The sequence below is a fragment of the Rhipicephalus sanguineus genome, chromosome 2 (assembly GCF_013339695.2).
Source record: "Rhipicephalus sanguineus isolate Rsan-2018 chromosome 2, BIME_Rsan_1.4, whole genome shotgun sequence".
In the NCBI taxonomy this organism is placed as follows: Eukaryota; Metazoa; Arthropoda; class Arachnida; order Ixodida; family Ixodidae; genus Rhipicephalus; species Rhipicephalus sanguineus.
Genome location: NC_051177.1, coordinates 216750808 through 216768702, shown reverse-complemented (window position 1 = coordinate 216768702; position 17895 = coordinate 216750808). Strand labels below are relative to the sequence as shown.

General features: G+C 47.1%; 1 protein-coding gene across 7 annotated transcripts in view; it reads right to left on the bottom strand.

The window, feature by feature from the left end:
- Window positions 1–527: 527 nt before the first annotated feature.
- The window catches only part of LOC119384085 (cholinephosphotransferase 1), an 85187-nt gene continuing 67819 nt past the window's right edge, over window positions 528–17895 (bottom strand). For 4 of the 7 annotated variants that reach the window (XM_049412763.1, XM_037652372.2, XM_049412764.1 and 1 more), the window contains one exon: window positions 528–2106. In XM_049412763.1, coding sequence (XP_049268720.1) covers window positions 2012–2106 — 95 coding nt within the window. In that variant the 3' untranslated portion in view covers window positions 528–2011. Of the gene's footprint in view, window positions 2107–4018; window positions 4905–11802; window positions 11819–17895 lie in introns of those variants that run through there. The other 3 variants (XM_037652375.2, XM_049412761.1, XM_037652374.2) reach the window with 3 other exon arrangements.

Below are 17895 nucleotides of genomic sequence, written 5' to 3'. Positions count from 1 at the left end.
CCATGTCCCCACACTCCAGAGAAAAAGAGAGGCTTATTTCAGCTGCGGTAAGAGTTCTTAGGAGACTATCACAGCAATTCATAGAGTAGCTGTTTTGTATGCCACTCCTTTCCTAGTTCGGTTTCTTCTACGTTACCGTTTTATAAATACTGCAACGCCGTGACCACACCCCAGCTGTCTCGGTGCTGCACCAAATCAACAGAGTGCATAAGAAACACTGCTGTCATTGAGCATAAATATCTTCCAGGTCAAAGATGTAGAGTCAGAGTGCCTAAATACCACTGATATGGTTGGTACCTCATAGTGGAGAGAAAATGGCGCTAAAAGACGGGCCACCAGAAAAAGGAAGAAACAAACAACTGGCACAGACTTACAACAAAGGTTATTTTGTCAGCACTGCGCAATATGTACTTGTGTCCAGTCTTTGTGCGTGTTTTCCTTCCGCTGTGTTGTACCAACACACCCAAGCATCTACTTTAGTTGGTACCTCACCATACTTTCTGTTGTACCATGATAAGCACTACTAATTCAACTCACAAATGGTACTATTTAATGTGGATTGCATGACATTTGGTACAAAGCAACACTTAGCTGGCACTCAGCGTCGCTTTACAGTCCCCACAGCTTAAACACTAAGTTGGGTGTGATGCGCTGCCTTGTACACAAGCACAACTGTTTGTACAGGCAGGATACCAAACAGTCAATGTTGAACACAGTCAATGTTGAAGTGCCAGAACATATAGTGCAGTAGCAGTTGCTACGAAGTCTCTTCTAAATCCGGCAATATGCAAGCACTGTGCAATCACTGAAGGCAAGTGAAGTTTCCACAGTAAAGCTAGAATTGTGAAAAGGAAAGTGGGGCACAGTTGAACCTTGAAGAGTGATGGCCATAAGTGACATGCACTCATCAGTAATGCAGCAGGGTGCTTGAGTACATAACGATGTGATGTTAGTACAGTAGTACTGCATATCTGGGTAACAGAGGTTAAAATGTCAAGAGAGCACAGTCACATACCCTTGCTCCCCCACACTGCACCAGACAGTGCACAAGTGGTCAATGCACATATCGCCTGGCTTAGCAGTAAGCTGCAAGGATAACTTTCGAATGCAGGCTTCGCATGAGACCTTCCAGTTTGTTTGCGGAGAAACAAGTGCTGAACAGCAACCTTGACAGGCAACGTGCCAAAGGTTTGGGAACTACCTGTATTGAGATTACGTGGTGTCCCAAGCTTTCTTTTGAAAAGCACGAGGTGAACTACACGCATCGCTGTCTTTCTTACCCATTCTGTTACACAAATTATTGATGCAACTGCAAGGCTCTATTTGGCTGCCATGCCAGTACCTGCGAAAGACACTGCCCTCAGTTAATCTGCACATCAAAGCCTTTGTTGGAGAACGAAACGACAGCTTCCTACTTGCTTTACCCTGGACACCTGTCTGCAGCCCTCACCACATCCATTAGACTTTTCAATGTCACGCACTTGTGGAGATGGCTTACCGAGTATAACAAAGCTCCTTCACTGAGTGAACAACTGTGTTAAACACATAATGCAGAAGGAAGCATTTAAAGTGCACATTTCTCGGCCGTTACGGCATGGCCTCACAACGTCCTAAGCATTAGCCCAGTAGTGTGCGATGAGTCTGGCACTACCACAGCCAGTTCACAAGCAACATATCTTTGGCAGTCCAAATGATGTTAAATATTTTCTTACCAAACTTGTGCCTGACAAAGCACCATCTGTAGCTGCATTTAGCATTTTGGTATAATCTTGTTGATTGCTGCAGCTCGCCGACATGATAAAGAAAAACGCAAGCCAGGTGCTCATACACAGCATCTCATCTTGGTCTCGGTGTAGGATGCACACAGATCTTGTGAAAACAACGGGTGAATGTCAAAGGACGCACAACCACACACGCACTGGTCAGTTGTCATCTGCGTGGAGAGGGAGGAAAGAGAGACAGTGCACGTGTGTTGTCATGCTGGAGTCTTGCTTTCAGCTAGTCCACTGGCTCAGGCATGGACTGTCTCGCAGTCCAGCTCCATTAGGGACTCGTGGTACGGTGGAGGCTCCTCGGGCGTTAGCAGGGCGCACGCCTCCTCTGCATCTGAAATGAGAGGATGGAGCCCTTCCGAGCGTCAGCAGCCGCACACCATGGCACACACATACATGGAAAATTATTCTACCATGAGCAAAAGGACAAGCTAGAGAAGATGCGAGTGGTCCTTTTGCACATAGTATGTAGGCCGAGGGGCTAACAGCTTTCCACGCACACTCAAAGTGCAGGTTTTCTTTTGTCGGCTGCATTTACACGAGTGGGAACTCTGTTAAAGCATACAGTCTAGGAATTTCAACACGTCACAGTGCCACATATGTAGTGACTGTGCCCCTTTTGCTGAGTCATGCTGGCCCACCCCACTTTCCATTGCCTGTATGCTTTAATGAACCAGGTGTGTAAGCACATCAGCGAAAAAAAGGAAAGCACCACAAGGCAAGGCCAGAAATGTTGAGAACCTTTAGCTTAAGCTATGGCAACGAGTAAAACTAAACCGCATGAGGTGTGTGCAAGAGTACATCAATGTGCATGTGTGGTAGGTCACAACTTTCCCTTTCACGGGTGCTTTGCTGAAAAAATTTATTCAGTTACATATCAAGGTCTAGGAGCACACCTGTTGTGCCAGTTCATGTCGCACACTCCAGGTTAAATGTCATACATGCACAGATGAAGATAGTCTTCTCAATTTGATGTGGTTTTAAAACTGCAATCTGTGCTTCAAAAACATGGTACTGAGTGTACTGCTGAAGACAGTGGCAGTCTTCACAAGTTATTGCCACAGGCAGTGGGTGCATGTACTACACACTTATACTAGAGTCACTGTATATGCTACCTTTAGGTAGCAGAGTAGCGCATAGGTCCGGCTAGCAACCACAGCTATGCGGTGAAGTCGCACTCCGTTTTTGCAGGCGACATGCCTACCGCGTCGTCGATAAACATGTCTGGCGTGTCGAAGGCCGGCGATAAACATTGGCTGTCGATGACTAGTGTTAATTGAGTGAGCTGGAGCGGCGGCGTCGAGAAATACAAAAATTGGCCCGAGCGTCAGCTTCTCCGCAATGCATGGTTGCTAGCGGCGTTTGGAAAACAGATGCGCAACTCTGCTACCTAAAGGTAGCATATACAGTAACTCTAACTTATACTTGAAGATGCTTAAACTTAGAGGGCATTTAAGCTCTGCCTAAAGCCATATGGGGCCCCTTTTCCTGCTCATTCACTTGCCATGCCGTAAGAGAAGGAACTGTGGCAAACTCGCCTAGGGCACTGACTGCCAGTACAGTTGCACACCTACGTAGCTGCACACTGCACCTTTCATGCTGAATTGTGATAATGGGTTGGCAGCTTTAAACCACCTACTCGTCATGCAATTGGCACACCTGGTGGGTTCTACTACGCATCTACATAGCTGCTAACAGGACTCCTCACTCATCATGACACTTCTATATGGTCTTTTTCCAAAGCAGTTTCAAATATTGGAGTGGCTGCGTGGTAAAATACTTGTCTGTCACACTGAACACCGACACCAACTACACTAGACTTTCTGCAGCACTAGCTCCTCAACACTATTGCACTGAATAACAAGGAGCAGGCTTCCTCCACAAACTTGCTGACAAAATTCACATTATTATAAACAACAGATGCGACTTGAGGCATTTTATTCTGGCCAGAAATCTATGTGAGAAATCTGTAAAGAGAAAATAAAGGATAAGCAATGCGATGATGGTGCAGCTTGAAGAACACAATGTCCGGTCGTGGTGTGAGCAGTCCCACAGGACAAAACACTAGAAATGAACATTATGATGATTGTAGTAACGTAGCAGCTACTTAGTAGTTCTTCACTAGTAAAACATCAAATGCATCAAAATATCATGCTGTTTCACTATATACTTTGGTGGTTGCTCTATGCATGCATGCACAGAAACACGCATGGTTCACAGCAGAGAAGCAACACAAGACATGGTGCAACAACTGTAGGCATCTTTATTCATCTACAAAATCTCTACTGCCCTGGTAGGGATGATGTCAGGACACACAAAAATGCTGTCAGTATTTTCCTACTGGCTAACAACAAAGCAGTGAATGACAAACATCTTTGGGTGAAGTGGACGCTTGTACAAGGCAAAAGGGGCTGTTTGTAAAGGAAGCGAACGACAGCAGAGCAGAACAAAAACTAAAATTATCTGAGAAAGAAAAAGTTCAAATTCAATTGCACACAGTAAGGGTACAACAATGCCAATAGCATCAAACTATTTAATGATAAACCTTCCGAAATAGAATTCTGTAATAGTGGACCTTATAATGCAACAGCAAGGGACCTTTTCTGGATGACAACACAATTAGAAAACACCATGGCACAATCATTCTATGCTAGAGGTGTGGCGGCCACCCACTGCACATACAGTGACTGTGCAGAACATCAGCCATTGAAGAGGAGTCTCACACACACCCGCGACATCTACCAACAAGTTCTACATGCACTTTCCTGGCTGCTTGATGGAGCATGTCATTATCAGTCCAATTAAAAACAAACTTAAAAGCTCTTATTTGCCCGCCCGACGCACAAGGTAGCACGACTTTCCCGGTGTCACACAAGCCGGTGCAGTGACAAGCTCTTTGGCAAAGTTCCTCCGTGCCGCTCACGTGCATTGGACAGTTTGGCCAGCCAACGCACGGTTGAACCGACGGGCACTCCTGGGCATCGCTTCACAAAGTGTCACCATCCATCTTGAGCTACTTTGGCGGGCGTCGGTGGAGGTCACTAGAGGGGGCGTGGTGGCACATGCAATGCTCTGTTCCTTGTCAGGAGCGCAGGCGATGTGGCTGAACGTGCATTGCAGGCCGCCGAAGATCTACAGGGCAAGAGAGAGATGGGGATACAGCAGGCCATCTGTCAGCAGGCCCTGCCACAGATTGGCACGCAATGGAAACTACCTAGTGAAAAACTAAACTTCCTGTTCCTGCAAGATATGCACTTCCATCACGTCACTGCTCACAAAGTTTGCCTCCAATTCCTTTTGAATGATACAAGTACTGCATTAAAACTTGGCAATTCTGCTTAAAAACACCATGCACCATTGAATATTTCCCCAAAATTCCAGCTCAAGCAAGTGAACAGTTCAGTTGAAATGATTGCATGTAGACACTGCACTCCATCTGACAAGCGAAAGTCGGAGTGCTTAACTTGAAGGGTTAAGGGCAACTCTTCCAACTAAACTGTTCACTTACCTGAGCTGCAAATTCATGGAAACATTCAATGGTGCATGGAGTTTTCAAGTGGAATCACAAGTGTTAATGCAGTACTTACCTCGTATCATTCAAAAGGAATTAGAAGCAAACTTTGTCAGCAGTGACATGAAGGAAGTGCATATTTCGCAGGAACAGAAAGGTGACAGCTTTTCACTGCAATCTCAAAACATCACACCATAGTAAGCTTGTTGCGTTTCGGTGCAACTAGATGACAAAGTGAAGTCAAAAACTGCAATCGTAGCACACCACATACTGCCCCAACATGGTGCCACTATTCTGTTTCAATATTATTTCCCACATGCCATTTTGTTCTTGGTGAGAGCAATACATGTGAAATTAGCCTTGATTAACCGTTCAAGATACGTCGGTGCTGAATTTGGCTGCACGTGAGCCCGACGTTTAGCCGAAACAGTTGTGGAGACCTGGTGCTACTGTCAGCATAAAAGTTAACGTGCTTGTTAGGGGCCATGAATGAAAGTGGGGGAATTTATGGGCTCGTTTTTCCTTTGTCAGACACAACCATAATGAAAACCAACAGACAATGAAGCCCTTAAATTTGCATTCTTTAATTCATTCACAATGAGGATCTCATCCCAGCAGACAGGTAAGACACAAGGGCTTATTGGTCAGCTGCCACCTCGTTAATTAAATAATCGCGTGCTACGTGATGCCAGCTGGCAAAAAAAAATCACACCATCTCCAGCTAAAGGGGACCATGAGGCGATGCGAAGCAGCATTTAGGGATGTCGAGCCCGCGCTTCAGAGGGGGAGTGGAGAGGGGAACGGGGAAGGGGGAGAGAGGGAGTGGAGAGGGCAAGTGGTGAGGGTTTGCGCATGCACAGTAAAGGTGGTCACGCCACACACCACCACCACCACTGGTTTGAACTCCGCTATAAGATGCTTCACATCTAAAAGTGTTCCACACTTGCCATCATGGCTACAAGCGGCCCAGGTTTACATGCACAGTTACACCTGATGACGTGTCTGGGACTGCTGCTGTAGCTCAAGTGGTAGAGCATTGGACGCGTTATCCAATGTTCAGTCGGCGGCAAGTTGTCGCTTTGTCCACTACAAATTACTACAATACAGTTAAAAGACTACAAATAACGTCCTCTGTATCCTCCTTGGTTTGTCTTTTGGTTTTCATTAACGTTAGGGGCAGTGGATGATACGCCTTATTTGTTTTGCACGTAAATGTGTGAAACCAACAAACCTTTCTAAATTACAACATTAAACTACACTCCAAGAACGTAACCGAAGAGGAGAAACGGATCTGTACAAAAATGTCTGTCAATACAACTTCAGTTATGCCACAAGTAGCCCCTGTCAAAAAAGTTTCGATTAAAAAAGATGAAATCCTGTATACAATGGCAAAAGCAGATAAACATAATTATAATACAATGCCAATGGGCTATACAGTACAACATGCAATGCAACGCAAGGTACTTAACATCAATGGTCCACAATACTAGTAGTGACACTGTGTTTCTAGCCATCAGAGCTGTACGTGCAGCTATGCAAATATGAAGAAGAGACTTCCTTCTGGCATTGCTGCAGTGTGGCAAGGACTGACAACCGGCTACAACGATCATAGTGGAACAGATTCGCGCTTTCTTTTTGCAATTGGAATAGGATTTACATCGGTGGAAAAGCCTTGGTATTGTGAAAAGGTGTCGTTGGGATTGCTGTACATAGTCTGCTGTTGTTTAGGCACACCACAATTTGTTCTTAGAGTCACACTCCCACTTTACTCCTTGCTTATTATGATGTAAAAGGAGTTAAAACTTGGAAACAGTGCTGCCTTCGCAGCAACTAATGGAACAGAAAAGCTGTGTTGAGCCACAGCACACAAACTGCAGCAACACAGGCTTTCTTTCAATACACAAAGTTACTTATAGATAGGGCTTCGCTTGTTTGCTGGCGTACGATCGCTATCAAGCAGCATGTGTTGCATGTACGACTAACGCTGCAATAAAACATTCTGATCAAAAAATGTTTCACCGTGTTTTCCACGTTACAATTCCACGATAATTATTGATTGGACACTCTGACCAGTAAGCGTTCCAAGTGTGGAAAGTTGGGCAGGTTGGTAATGATGCACGACTCTTTTGCTTGCCTCTATTTTTTTCTGCATTTGAAGGTTAGCTTTCCATTGCAGCAAAGGAAAAGAGGTACTGTAAAAATTAAGATGTCCGTCCTTCAAGCATAAAAACTTATCAGCAACAAATCCAAAATCCATTTGGCTGATCACTGTGCTAGCTACAACTGCTTGCCATTCAAAAGGCATTGTTTTCCAGCACAGTGGTAGAGCCGTGCGACAAGAGACATGGAAGAACACTATTTCTCAAGAAATCAAGTGGATGAGTTGGCCGTTCTTAAGCTGCACAGTTCACATAATGTTTGGAAGAGTATGTGAGCATTATAGCTTTCATTACCTCAATTATTCTTTGAACATTTTTTTTTTTGTGGTTGCACGACTTGTGCTGTTCAAACTCATTTGTGTGACGATGATGATGATGATGGTACATTATATAGTGTTTTATGACGCAAGGGCCATTTCATGGCCAAAGAGCGCCAGGTCATGGGACGAAAGATGTGGACAAGGATTACGATAAATGGCCGATTAAAAAAAAATTCTGCGTGTTACAGTGCATTCAGACGATGGAATGAATCTGGAGTTGTCGTGGACGCGGACAGCTAATTCGTGGATCATCCACCAGCAGGCGCATCCGCACGACGGACTGTGTCCTAGCATTAGTCAGCCAGATTACTTTCGACCGCAGCCTCTGCGCTCACCTGTGCCCGCTGCCAGCAGACCGGTTTGAGAGTATTCAGAAACATGGAGGCCGACAGAATGCGAAGCTCGCCGAGCTTTGTCAAGCATTGTTGAGGACTGTAATTTGCTTCTGTGAAAACTGTGTTGTTGGCGGAATGGCTCGATGGGAAGAAAAATCTGCTTTACAGAGAGAGCAGCTGAAGACTGACCTCGCTGCTGTCGCGCGTGGATCGGCCCCGAGTAGGGACGGTGTACTGCCGGCGCTGCAGTGAGATATCGTGGCCTGGCAACGGCGAACGGGAAGGTCGTCGGGGCGTCCAATAGGCTCCTGCAATGTAGTCTGCGATGTCGCGTGGTCGTTCACCTGGCTGTGAACGCAGCGCATTCACGGCGAAACCGCGCAGTCCCATGTCACGGTACTAACAGAGGCAGTACGTGTGGCCGGCTTCTTCGCAGTGGTAGCATAGTGGGCAGTGGTCGGCTGCTCGCCATACGTCGGTCTGGCTGGGTGTGTGGCGCTGGCCGACAGGCGGGTGAGATGGCGCCGGTGGTGGCAGAGGGAGTTTGCGACAGAACTGCTGTGGTGCGACGTCTTGATGCTGTCGCGGGGGCGGGTAGCGGCAGCGGACAGCAGCAGTGTAGGTTATGGCTTCGGGCTGAGGCTGCGCTGTCTCAGGAACCCCAAGTGACCGCTGGATTCCTTCCTGTACAATTTCCGCAATCGAGTGTCTACTTCAGGCTGTGGTGAGGGTAACACTTTGCGCAGCTCCTCCCGTACGAGCGCTCGGATCGTTTCGCACAGGTCGTCGGTGCCGAGGGCGTGAACAGCTGCGCTGTCTTGAACCAATCGGCGATTGTACTGGCCAGGTGTGCATTTCCAGCGTCTTCTCAATCGCCGTCACTTCCGAGACAAATTCTTTACCTGTCTCGGTTGGGTTCCGCATGAGCCCTGCAAAGAGCTCTTGCTTTACTCCTCGCATGAGGAAACAGACTTTCTTTTCCTCGGGTCAGCGTGGCAAAACAGACAGGTCATTTAATCCGCAATGACTGCTACGCTTTCATTCGGGAGTTGCACCCTTGTCTCCAGCAAGGCGGCAGCCCTTTCCCTTTGGACGATGCTCCTGAACATTTCCAAGAAAGCGCTGTGAAAGATGTCCCAGGTTCGAAGAGTGGATTCCCGATTCTTGAACCAGATCCTTGCTGCGTCTTCCAGGTAAAAGTACACACGGCACAGCTTGTTCTCGGAGTTCCAGTAGTTGAATGTTGAGACCCTTTTGAACGTCTTGAGCCAGGTTTTGGGGTCATCGCTTGACGATCCAAGGAAGGTCGGCAGCTCTCTGGACGGCTGCGTCACGACAGCTGCAGGGCACACTGCGGCCGTCACCATGTCTGCTGTCTTCGTTGCCGTGGCTTTTGGCTTGTCCAGTAGGAGTTTGTATCGAGGGGGTAGTTCTTCTAGTCTGCAGCTGGCTGAACTGTCTCTGATGGTGTCGGTGTCTTCTTCACAAATTGGGCTGGGTTCACGGCTTCACAGGGCTGTCCAGAACATGAACGAACAGCACCTCCACCAGATGTCGCGTAGTCGTGACGGCAAGGAAGACGGCAGTTGGGCTATGAAAGACGTAACTCTTTATTTGGGCGAACCTGTGCCCGGGAAACGAAAAGTCAAACTACAAGCAATACAAGCTGTACATTGATAGCGGCGAACAGAGTGTCAACCGTTGATAATCTGATCTGCAGTAAGGCGAGTCGGTATTATACATGCGGCATCGAACATTCGAGCCTTATTGCCGGTGGCTGCGTTAGCTCTAGAATGAACTCAACTGTTCGCGTTTGCGCACTCAAGCCTACCAGAAGATTCTGAAATAATCTGGAAGGTTTCCAGACATTCAGGTGCCATACGCGCAACACAGTGGTTATACGTGTAATGGACAAGTTACATAAAAAGCAGAATCACAAGTGTTAATGCAGCACTTGTCTCGCCTGTTTATATGCAGTAGTCACTATAATTTCTGTTGCCATCTAAAAATGACATACATACACGAAAATATGGTGCTGGCATACTCGCATAGTACAGGCCCAAACACACTAGCAGCGATGGAGAAATGCTGCAGCGTGGAAATCCCGCATCCTGTCAAGTCTACGCACTCTTGCTTTCGTGTGCTCGCAAATGGATGCTGCGTAATTATGTTTACGGCGCTATTGTTGCAAATCAGTTCTGCGGAATCCCGCAAGCACCTTGTTTACGATGCTTCTAAAGGAAGTCACGTCAGCTGAAGACAACAACATTGCTACCATTGCAGTCATACCTGTATGCGCATGCATGTGTGCCGGCTTCTGCTGCAGCAATGTCGTGTTAAGGTGATGAAAAGGTGGCACCGTGTACTACCATGCCGGTGCAACAGAAGCGTCGGAGGACGGGCCAGCGCTTTGCTGTCTCGGTTCCTCATCAGAGACAAAGCTCACTCGTTGCAGAGAATGAATACTCGCGCACAAGTTCTAAAGGCCTTTCTATTACTGACCCTTGGTTCACAGCTATGTGACAGAATGAATGCAGTCAAGCGGAACAAGCGCTGATGTGAGTGTGGAATGAGTGTTCGGGTGGGTCCGCGTGACACCACTACCGAGCGCATCTGTCACTGCAGATGCCATTCTGATTGGTCTCCTCTGAAAGCGGCATGTGGCACATCGCCAGAAATTGGGCATGGACCCATCCCTCTCACCCCACGAGAATGCTGCTGCGTGGCACCTGTTGAGGCTCACGCTTTGCCGCCATTGGAGCGCCGTGCGCGCTTTTCCGCTAGTGTCTTGAGGCCTTAACTGAACCTGGCTGTGATGCGTATAAAGCCACCCATTATTCTTAGGCAATGTATTTTAAGGGGGAGGTGGGACTTTAAAATTTTCGTCTAATTGTTTATAGATTTTGATGAAACCAACAGTGTTTATGTATATTTGTGCACTAATTTCAAACATGCAATTGATTTTTTTAGCAGTATATGTAGCTCTTAAAATATCAAACATTTCATGTCCTGCTTTTGGATTTTTCCTAAACTTGGAGAGTAAACCAGCACATCAGAATGAGCTGGAATGCAGTAAAAGAAGAACGACTGTTCTGAACACAACTTGTTGAGCCTTAGTGAGTGAGTCAAGCTGGGAATTAGTTCACAAACTTTTCGTCAAGTGGATGGAGAAGATCCATTATTTTATTGTGCAATAATTGATGGGGTTTAATGTCGCAAAACCATGATATGATTTTGAGAGACGCCGTAGTGGAGGGCTCCAGAAATTTTGACCACCTGGGGTTCTTTAACGTTCACATAAATCTAAGTGCATGGGTCTCGAGCATTTTCGCCTATTTTTTTTCCTTTTTATTGCGTACACTTTCCATTCCAGATTATTGTGATATGCTGATTTACTTTTTTCCTAAACTGACAGATACAAACATTCCTCCGAAAACGACACAAAAAACATTTGAATTTTGAAAACTACATATAGTGCTAAAAAATAATCGCATGTTTGCAATCAGCACACAAATATACATAAATTCAGCAAGTTTTATCAAAATTGATCAAGAATGTAAAAAAAAAAAAAGAAGTTTAAAAGCATGGTATGCCCCACTTAAAAAAAACATCCTAGTTTTCTTCGAATAAGCATGGCGATTGCACTGCAGACCAGATGCAGCAGGCAAATGTGCAAAGTGGAGAAAAAATGAGGCACCAACTCACCAAACATGTCAGTGACCTAGAAGTGCGAAAACACAAAGCAAGCATTAGGGGAGGCTCTAAATGTGCAGGCAAGTGCAGGCACTGCAAACAAAGGCCTAACAGAGCTACGTGCACTGTTGCAGAACAGAAACAAAGAAGCGGTAAACAAAACGGCAGCCACAGTAGCACTGAGAGAAGCGGTTGGCATCTTTAAACACAATAGAAGCCAGAAGGCCTGAGGGAAAGAATGCACAGACAGAGTATGAGCGGCAGGTAAAACAGCAGGGAATCATCATACTACAGTTTCTCACGTGTAGCCCACCCCTGCACATGACCCGCAGCCCCAGCTACAAATGACAAAAAGGGCTTCGTCCCTGTTTCTTTTTCGCGCTTCTTAAACATGAAATGATCCAGTAATTTGAACTCTGCTTGCTTAAGGGGAACCCTGCACTTAACATTTTTTTTTTTTTTTTCACGAGCGATATTGGTTAATCTTGCTGTGTGCTAATTTCAAATATGCAATAATTTCTCTAGTACAATATGTAGTTTCTGAAATATCAAACATTTTATGTGCTTTATAGAAGCAGCGCTGAAAGACGTAGACGAAGAATAAACAAGCACACAGGACGAGCGCTGACTCGAAACCACGATATGATTATGAGAGATGCAGTAGTGGAGGGCTCCGGAAGTTTTTCACCATCTGGTGTTCTTTAACAAAGACTGACATCGCACAGCACACAGGCCTCTAGCATTTTGCCTCCATCGAAATGCGACCGCCGCAGCCGGGATCGAACCCGTGACCTTCGGGTCAGCAGCCGAGCACCGTAACCGCTGGAGCACCGTGGCGGACAGTTGGTCAAGTTGATGTCAACTCTTGTCTGCTCTGACGAGCGTAGTAGTGGAATGATCGAAGTGTGGGACAGCGATGGTTGCAAAGAAGCCTTCCATCATTTAACCATCAAACCGGGAATCGGGAATTCCGTCCAGTACGCCGGCTGAATGTCTGTTCAGTCGTCTCAAGCATTGTCGAGGACTTTGATTTGCTTCGGTGAAAACTGTGTTGTTGGCGGAATGGCTGGTTGGGAAGAAAAATCTGCTTTACAGAGAGCTGCTGAAGACTGACCGCGCTGCAGTTGCGCGGGGGGCCCCGCATACGAAGGGAGGATACAGTAATGCGCCAATATCAGTAGTGTAGTGATAAATACGGTTACCATAGAGAACGATGAAGAAGACTGTTGTCGTGGTTGGTGCTCGTGCTGGCTCCGTTTCGGGGAACTGACTGCTGTCCCGTCGCTGTCTCGCCTCTAAGACGCTCACCGTACCTAAACTATTAAACGCATACTATCAATTGGTGGAGGTGCTGGGTAGCAGCTTGCTGGGCCATGTCGTCGGGAATCAACGAGGGGGACGATAATCGCCCCACTCACACAGCTACTTGCCGACAACCAAGACATTTCGGCGTGGTCTTCCGCTTCCAACAAAGCATTCGCCTCTTTACGCCATCTTCTGACATCCCCACCTATCCTACGCTACTTGACCCGGATGCTCCAACCGAAATCCACACGGACGCTAGTGCAGTAGGCCTCGGCGCTGTTATTGCCCAGCGTAAATCTGGCTTCGACGAGTATGTCGTTTCCCACGCCAGTCGCACTCTCACTAAAGCAGAAAAGAACTACTCAGTCACGGAAAAAGAATGCCTTGCCATCGTTTGGGCAATCATGAAATTTCGACCTTACGTATATGGCCACCCATTCGACGTCGTGACTGATCACCACGCTTTGTGCTTGTTATCTTCATTAAAAGACCCATCTGGTCGCCTAGCTCGTTCGGCACTCCGTCTTCAAGATTATGACATCCATGTCATCTATCGGTCAGGCCGTAAGCATTCGGATGCCGACGCTCTTTCTCGTTCGCCACTTCCCCATGAGTATGGCGTTGCGTCTATTTCGAGCTGCGATTGTTCATCTCTTGAACATGCCGACATGTCATCTGAGCAACGCCAGGATCCATGGATAGCCTCTGTCCTAGAGTATCTGTCTCAGGCGTCTCCACGTACAACCAACTGCTCGCCACTTTAAAATCCGTGATGGCCTCCTGTACCGCCGAAACTACCTGTCTGATGGCCGCAAATGGTTGCTGGTAATTCCTCGCCATCTACGTTCCGACGTCTGTGCCTCCTTTCACGCGGATCCGCAATGCGCCCATGCTGGTGTGGTGAAGACATATGCACGCCTCCGGATTCGATACTACTGGCGCGGAATGTACCGCTCTGTTCGGCAGTACGTCCGTTCATGCTCCAAGTGCCAACGCCGGAAGAGCCCTGTGCACACGACCACAGGTCCACTCCAGCCACTGCCTTGTCCCTCTCGGCCGTTCGACCGCATCGGGATCGATTTGTACGGTCCCCTACCGTACACACCAGATGGCAACCGCTGGGTGATCGTCGCTGTGGACCACCTCACGCGCTACGCTGAAACTTCCGCGCTTCCAGAGGTCACAGCGCGTGAGGTCGGCTTGTTCATCCTTCGAAAGCTCGTTCTTCGGCATGGTGCACCTCATGAGCTACTCAGTGACCGCGGACGTTCCTTCTTATCCGAAGCCGTAGAAGCCCTCCTTCGCAAATGCAACGTTGTCCATCGAACTACTACCGCATATCACCCGCAAACAAACGGGATGACCGAGCGCTTCAATCGCACACTCGGCGACATGCTCTCCGTGTATGTTTCCGATGACCACACGAATTGGGACCGCATACTGCCGTTTGTCACGTATGCTTACAACAGCGCCATTCAGTCTACTACGCGGTTTTCTCCGTTCTTCCTGCTTTATGGTCGGGAACCTTCCTCGTTCTTGGATACTATTCTTCTGTACCGACCGGACCCCTCAGAAACTACGACTCTAGCCGAAGCCGCCACTTATGCCGAAGAATGTCGGCAGCTCGCACGCTCGCTTACCACGCACGACCAGGCCCGCCAGAAACACTCTCATGACCGAAACTTATCTGCTTCGTCATATTCACCTGGAACAATCGTGTGGCTTCGCGTGCCCTCATCTGGCCCCGGCCTTTCCGCAAAGCTCGTCCCTAAGTATGACGATCCTTACTGGGTCCTACGCCAGACTTCACCGGTCAACTACGTTATTGAGCCTCTTCAGCCACCTACGGATCAACGCCGCCGCGGGCGCGAGACTGTTCATGTCGATCGATTGAAACCTCACTACGACCCACCAGTATTACCTGTGCCATAGGTCGCCAGGATGGCTGCTCCGTTTCGGGGAACTCACTGCTGTCCCGTCGCTGTCTCGCCTCTAAGACGCTCACCGTACCTAAACTATTAAACGCATACGATCAGTAGTTTTCTTTCTTTTGTGGATAACAGGTACCGACAGTGCACAATGCACTGCTGCACATTATGTTTCCTTCTCTTGGTTCGCATCTTGACCTTAAAATCTGTGTTCAAACGCGGGCTGTGTTCTGAGACAAACGCATTCGGTGACAACGCCACTTTGCCGGCTGCAGAATCCTGCGTGTGCAATGATTAAAGTGACAACTTACCCACTACTCTGCAACCTGCCAATCAGCGCGCATTAAAGGGACCGACAACTAGTCACGACGTGTGATTGGATCTTGGTAAAAATGAAAAGACAGTGAAATTTAGTGACAGATTCCAGCATCCTTTTCACGTTGTGAGTAGGATTTATATTTTTAAATCATGTTTAAATGTACCAAAACTGGTATGTCGCGCAGCCTAGCGGAAGAGCCTTGCAGTAGAATTATGGAGTCGATCACTTTTTGCTGTCCTAGTCACGTAGTCTGATGCTGTCATGCGCGCCATAATTAGTCCTGAAAATTTAGAGTATGTATATTATTATCTATCCCCGCTCTATTTTGTGCTGCTTATGAGGTAAAAGGAGTTGCACGGTGAGAAGCGGCGCTGCCTTCGCGGTAGCCAGTGGAACATGTCGAGCCGGGGCGCATGCACGCGGAGTGCACGCATGCGCAGCAAACTGGCGCGCACGAACACGAACCGCTCTCGCGCTCACTGTTTGCAGCATGGGTTGTCACTTGTGTTTACGGCTTCATATTCGCCGCAGATAGAAAAATTCTGATTACAAATGTTTCACGGCGTTTTCCACGTTATCGTTCCGTGATTAGACGCTCTCACCGGTAAGCTTTCCGTTGCACGAAAGAAAATGGGCACCATAAAAATTGGTTGTCGATCCCTTTAAAAGTGATAGATATCTCAAAGGTGATCGTCTTAGAATACGACCCCAGATATAAACCGAACTAAGCGCCAGCAGAGCTCAAATCAACTGCGAGGTCAGCCGTACGGCTCGAGCAGAAGAAAAGTGTACTGGCTGCGAAGCTTGCACTAAGTCGCGCAAGGCTTGAAACCGCAAGCTGGACGATTCTGAAGTCAAGTCTGGTTGCTTCTAGGTTGTTGCTAGGCTTCACCTAGGTGATGCTAGGTTGTTTCTAGGTTGCTTCTCAGCGCAGAGAGGTTCAAGTTAAACCACAGACAGTCATAGACACTACCCGGATGACGAAACTCCAGAGACAAAAACTCGCGCTGAAACCAACCGTTTACAGCTCTCATACACCTACGGGCACGTCGTTCGCGTCCGGTTTCCATCGCTTCGGGGTCTTCTTGCAGCCATAGTTGCCTTTCCCATTCCCTACTATTCGCTCGTTGGTACATACCGGTGAAGCATTCCGTACAGATAATGCTCCAGTGGAGCAGACACATACGGTCAAGGTGTTTATCACTGGGTTAATCAACGGTTATTGAAGGTTTTCTCAATTACTGGTTACGTCTGTCTACAAAACTTAATTGGTGTTTGTCACCCTCTGTTACCTTCTTCATTTTTGGTGGACCAGCAGTGAGTAGTGGGATTCGCCCAATATCGGTAGCACATACCAATTCATGATGATGATAGCTTTTTGTACACATTTGTAGACACCAAAGCTCTTACGGCCAGCTTAAAGAGCTCTGCCGTTAAAAGTTCATGCTACAAAATGAGGCTCACACAACAAATGCTTGTGTTGGGCCCCCGTTTCAATGCAATAGTGTTCAAGAGCTCGTTTCGCAGAAATCCGGGTGTCGGCGTCGGCATCATTGGTTGTTAGCAAAAAATAAATCTTGTCCAAGACCCAAAAAACGAGAAAGATGCAAATACAATAAATAAAAAACTCGAGGCAAGTGACAATCGAACCCAGGCCGTCTGCGTGGCAAGCAGGTGTTCTAACACAGAGCCATGCTATTGCTTGAAACTGCTTCGTAAAAAACACTATATTAATGTCATGTAGTAGAAGAAGCCTCCTTAATGCATGTAATATTGCGTGGCAGAAGCGTAGAATCCCGCCAGGTTTCAAAACATGTGAAATGCACAACGTGTGGGTGTCTTAAAGGCCCACCTGTTAATAAGCGCTCAGACATATTTGATCATCATCAGCTTCAAAAGCATCAACAAAGTGACCAGCTGCATAGGTTCGCATGTTGCCTTACGCACGCATAGTGGGCCCTTCGCTGATTCGCAAAAGGAAGAATTATGGCGTAATAGGCACTTAGCTGTACTTGCAGTGGGCATATTAGGAGTTTGAAAAACGGCCAATGTTACGCGCACAGTCGTTCGTTTCCTTAAGACACGGTTGAGGCATGCACTGAAAATCGAAGCCAGGCTAGCAAGTGAGAAGGCGATGCGCGTGGGGCCCGCTTACACTATCGCATTCTACTCTTGAAGGCGAAGCTTAAGCGTCCTCCAAGTTTTGGGGTTTGCTTTACCTAGGGTTTTACCACGAGCATTTGTGACTACCAGTATGCCTTCGTATGTTTTTATTAAATAAATGCTATCATTTCGTTTGTGATCTATTATGTTATACAGCAACGGAAAAGTAACAACGTTACTTTGTCACAGTAACTGTAACAGGTTACTTTTGGAAACTAACTGTAACTGAGTTAATTTTTTGGCTTAGGTAACTGTAACACTTACTTTTTGCTGGTAACATGCCCATGACTGTTAACAGCTGACAAGAGGAAATATGCAATGAATGTTAAGAATATAATTTTATGATTTTGGGATAGCTGGCAACAATGCAGCCTGCCTTCCAATGTTTCT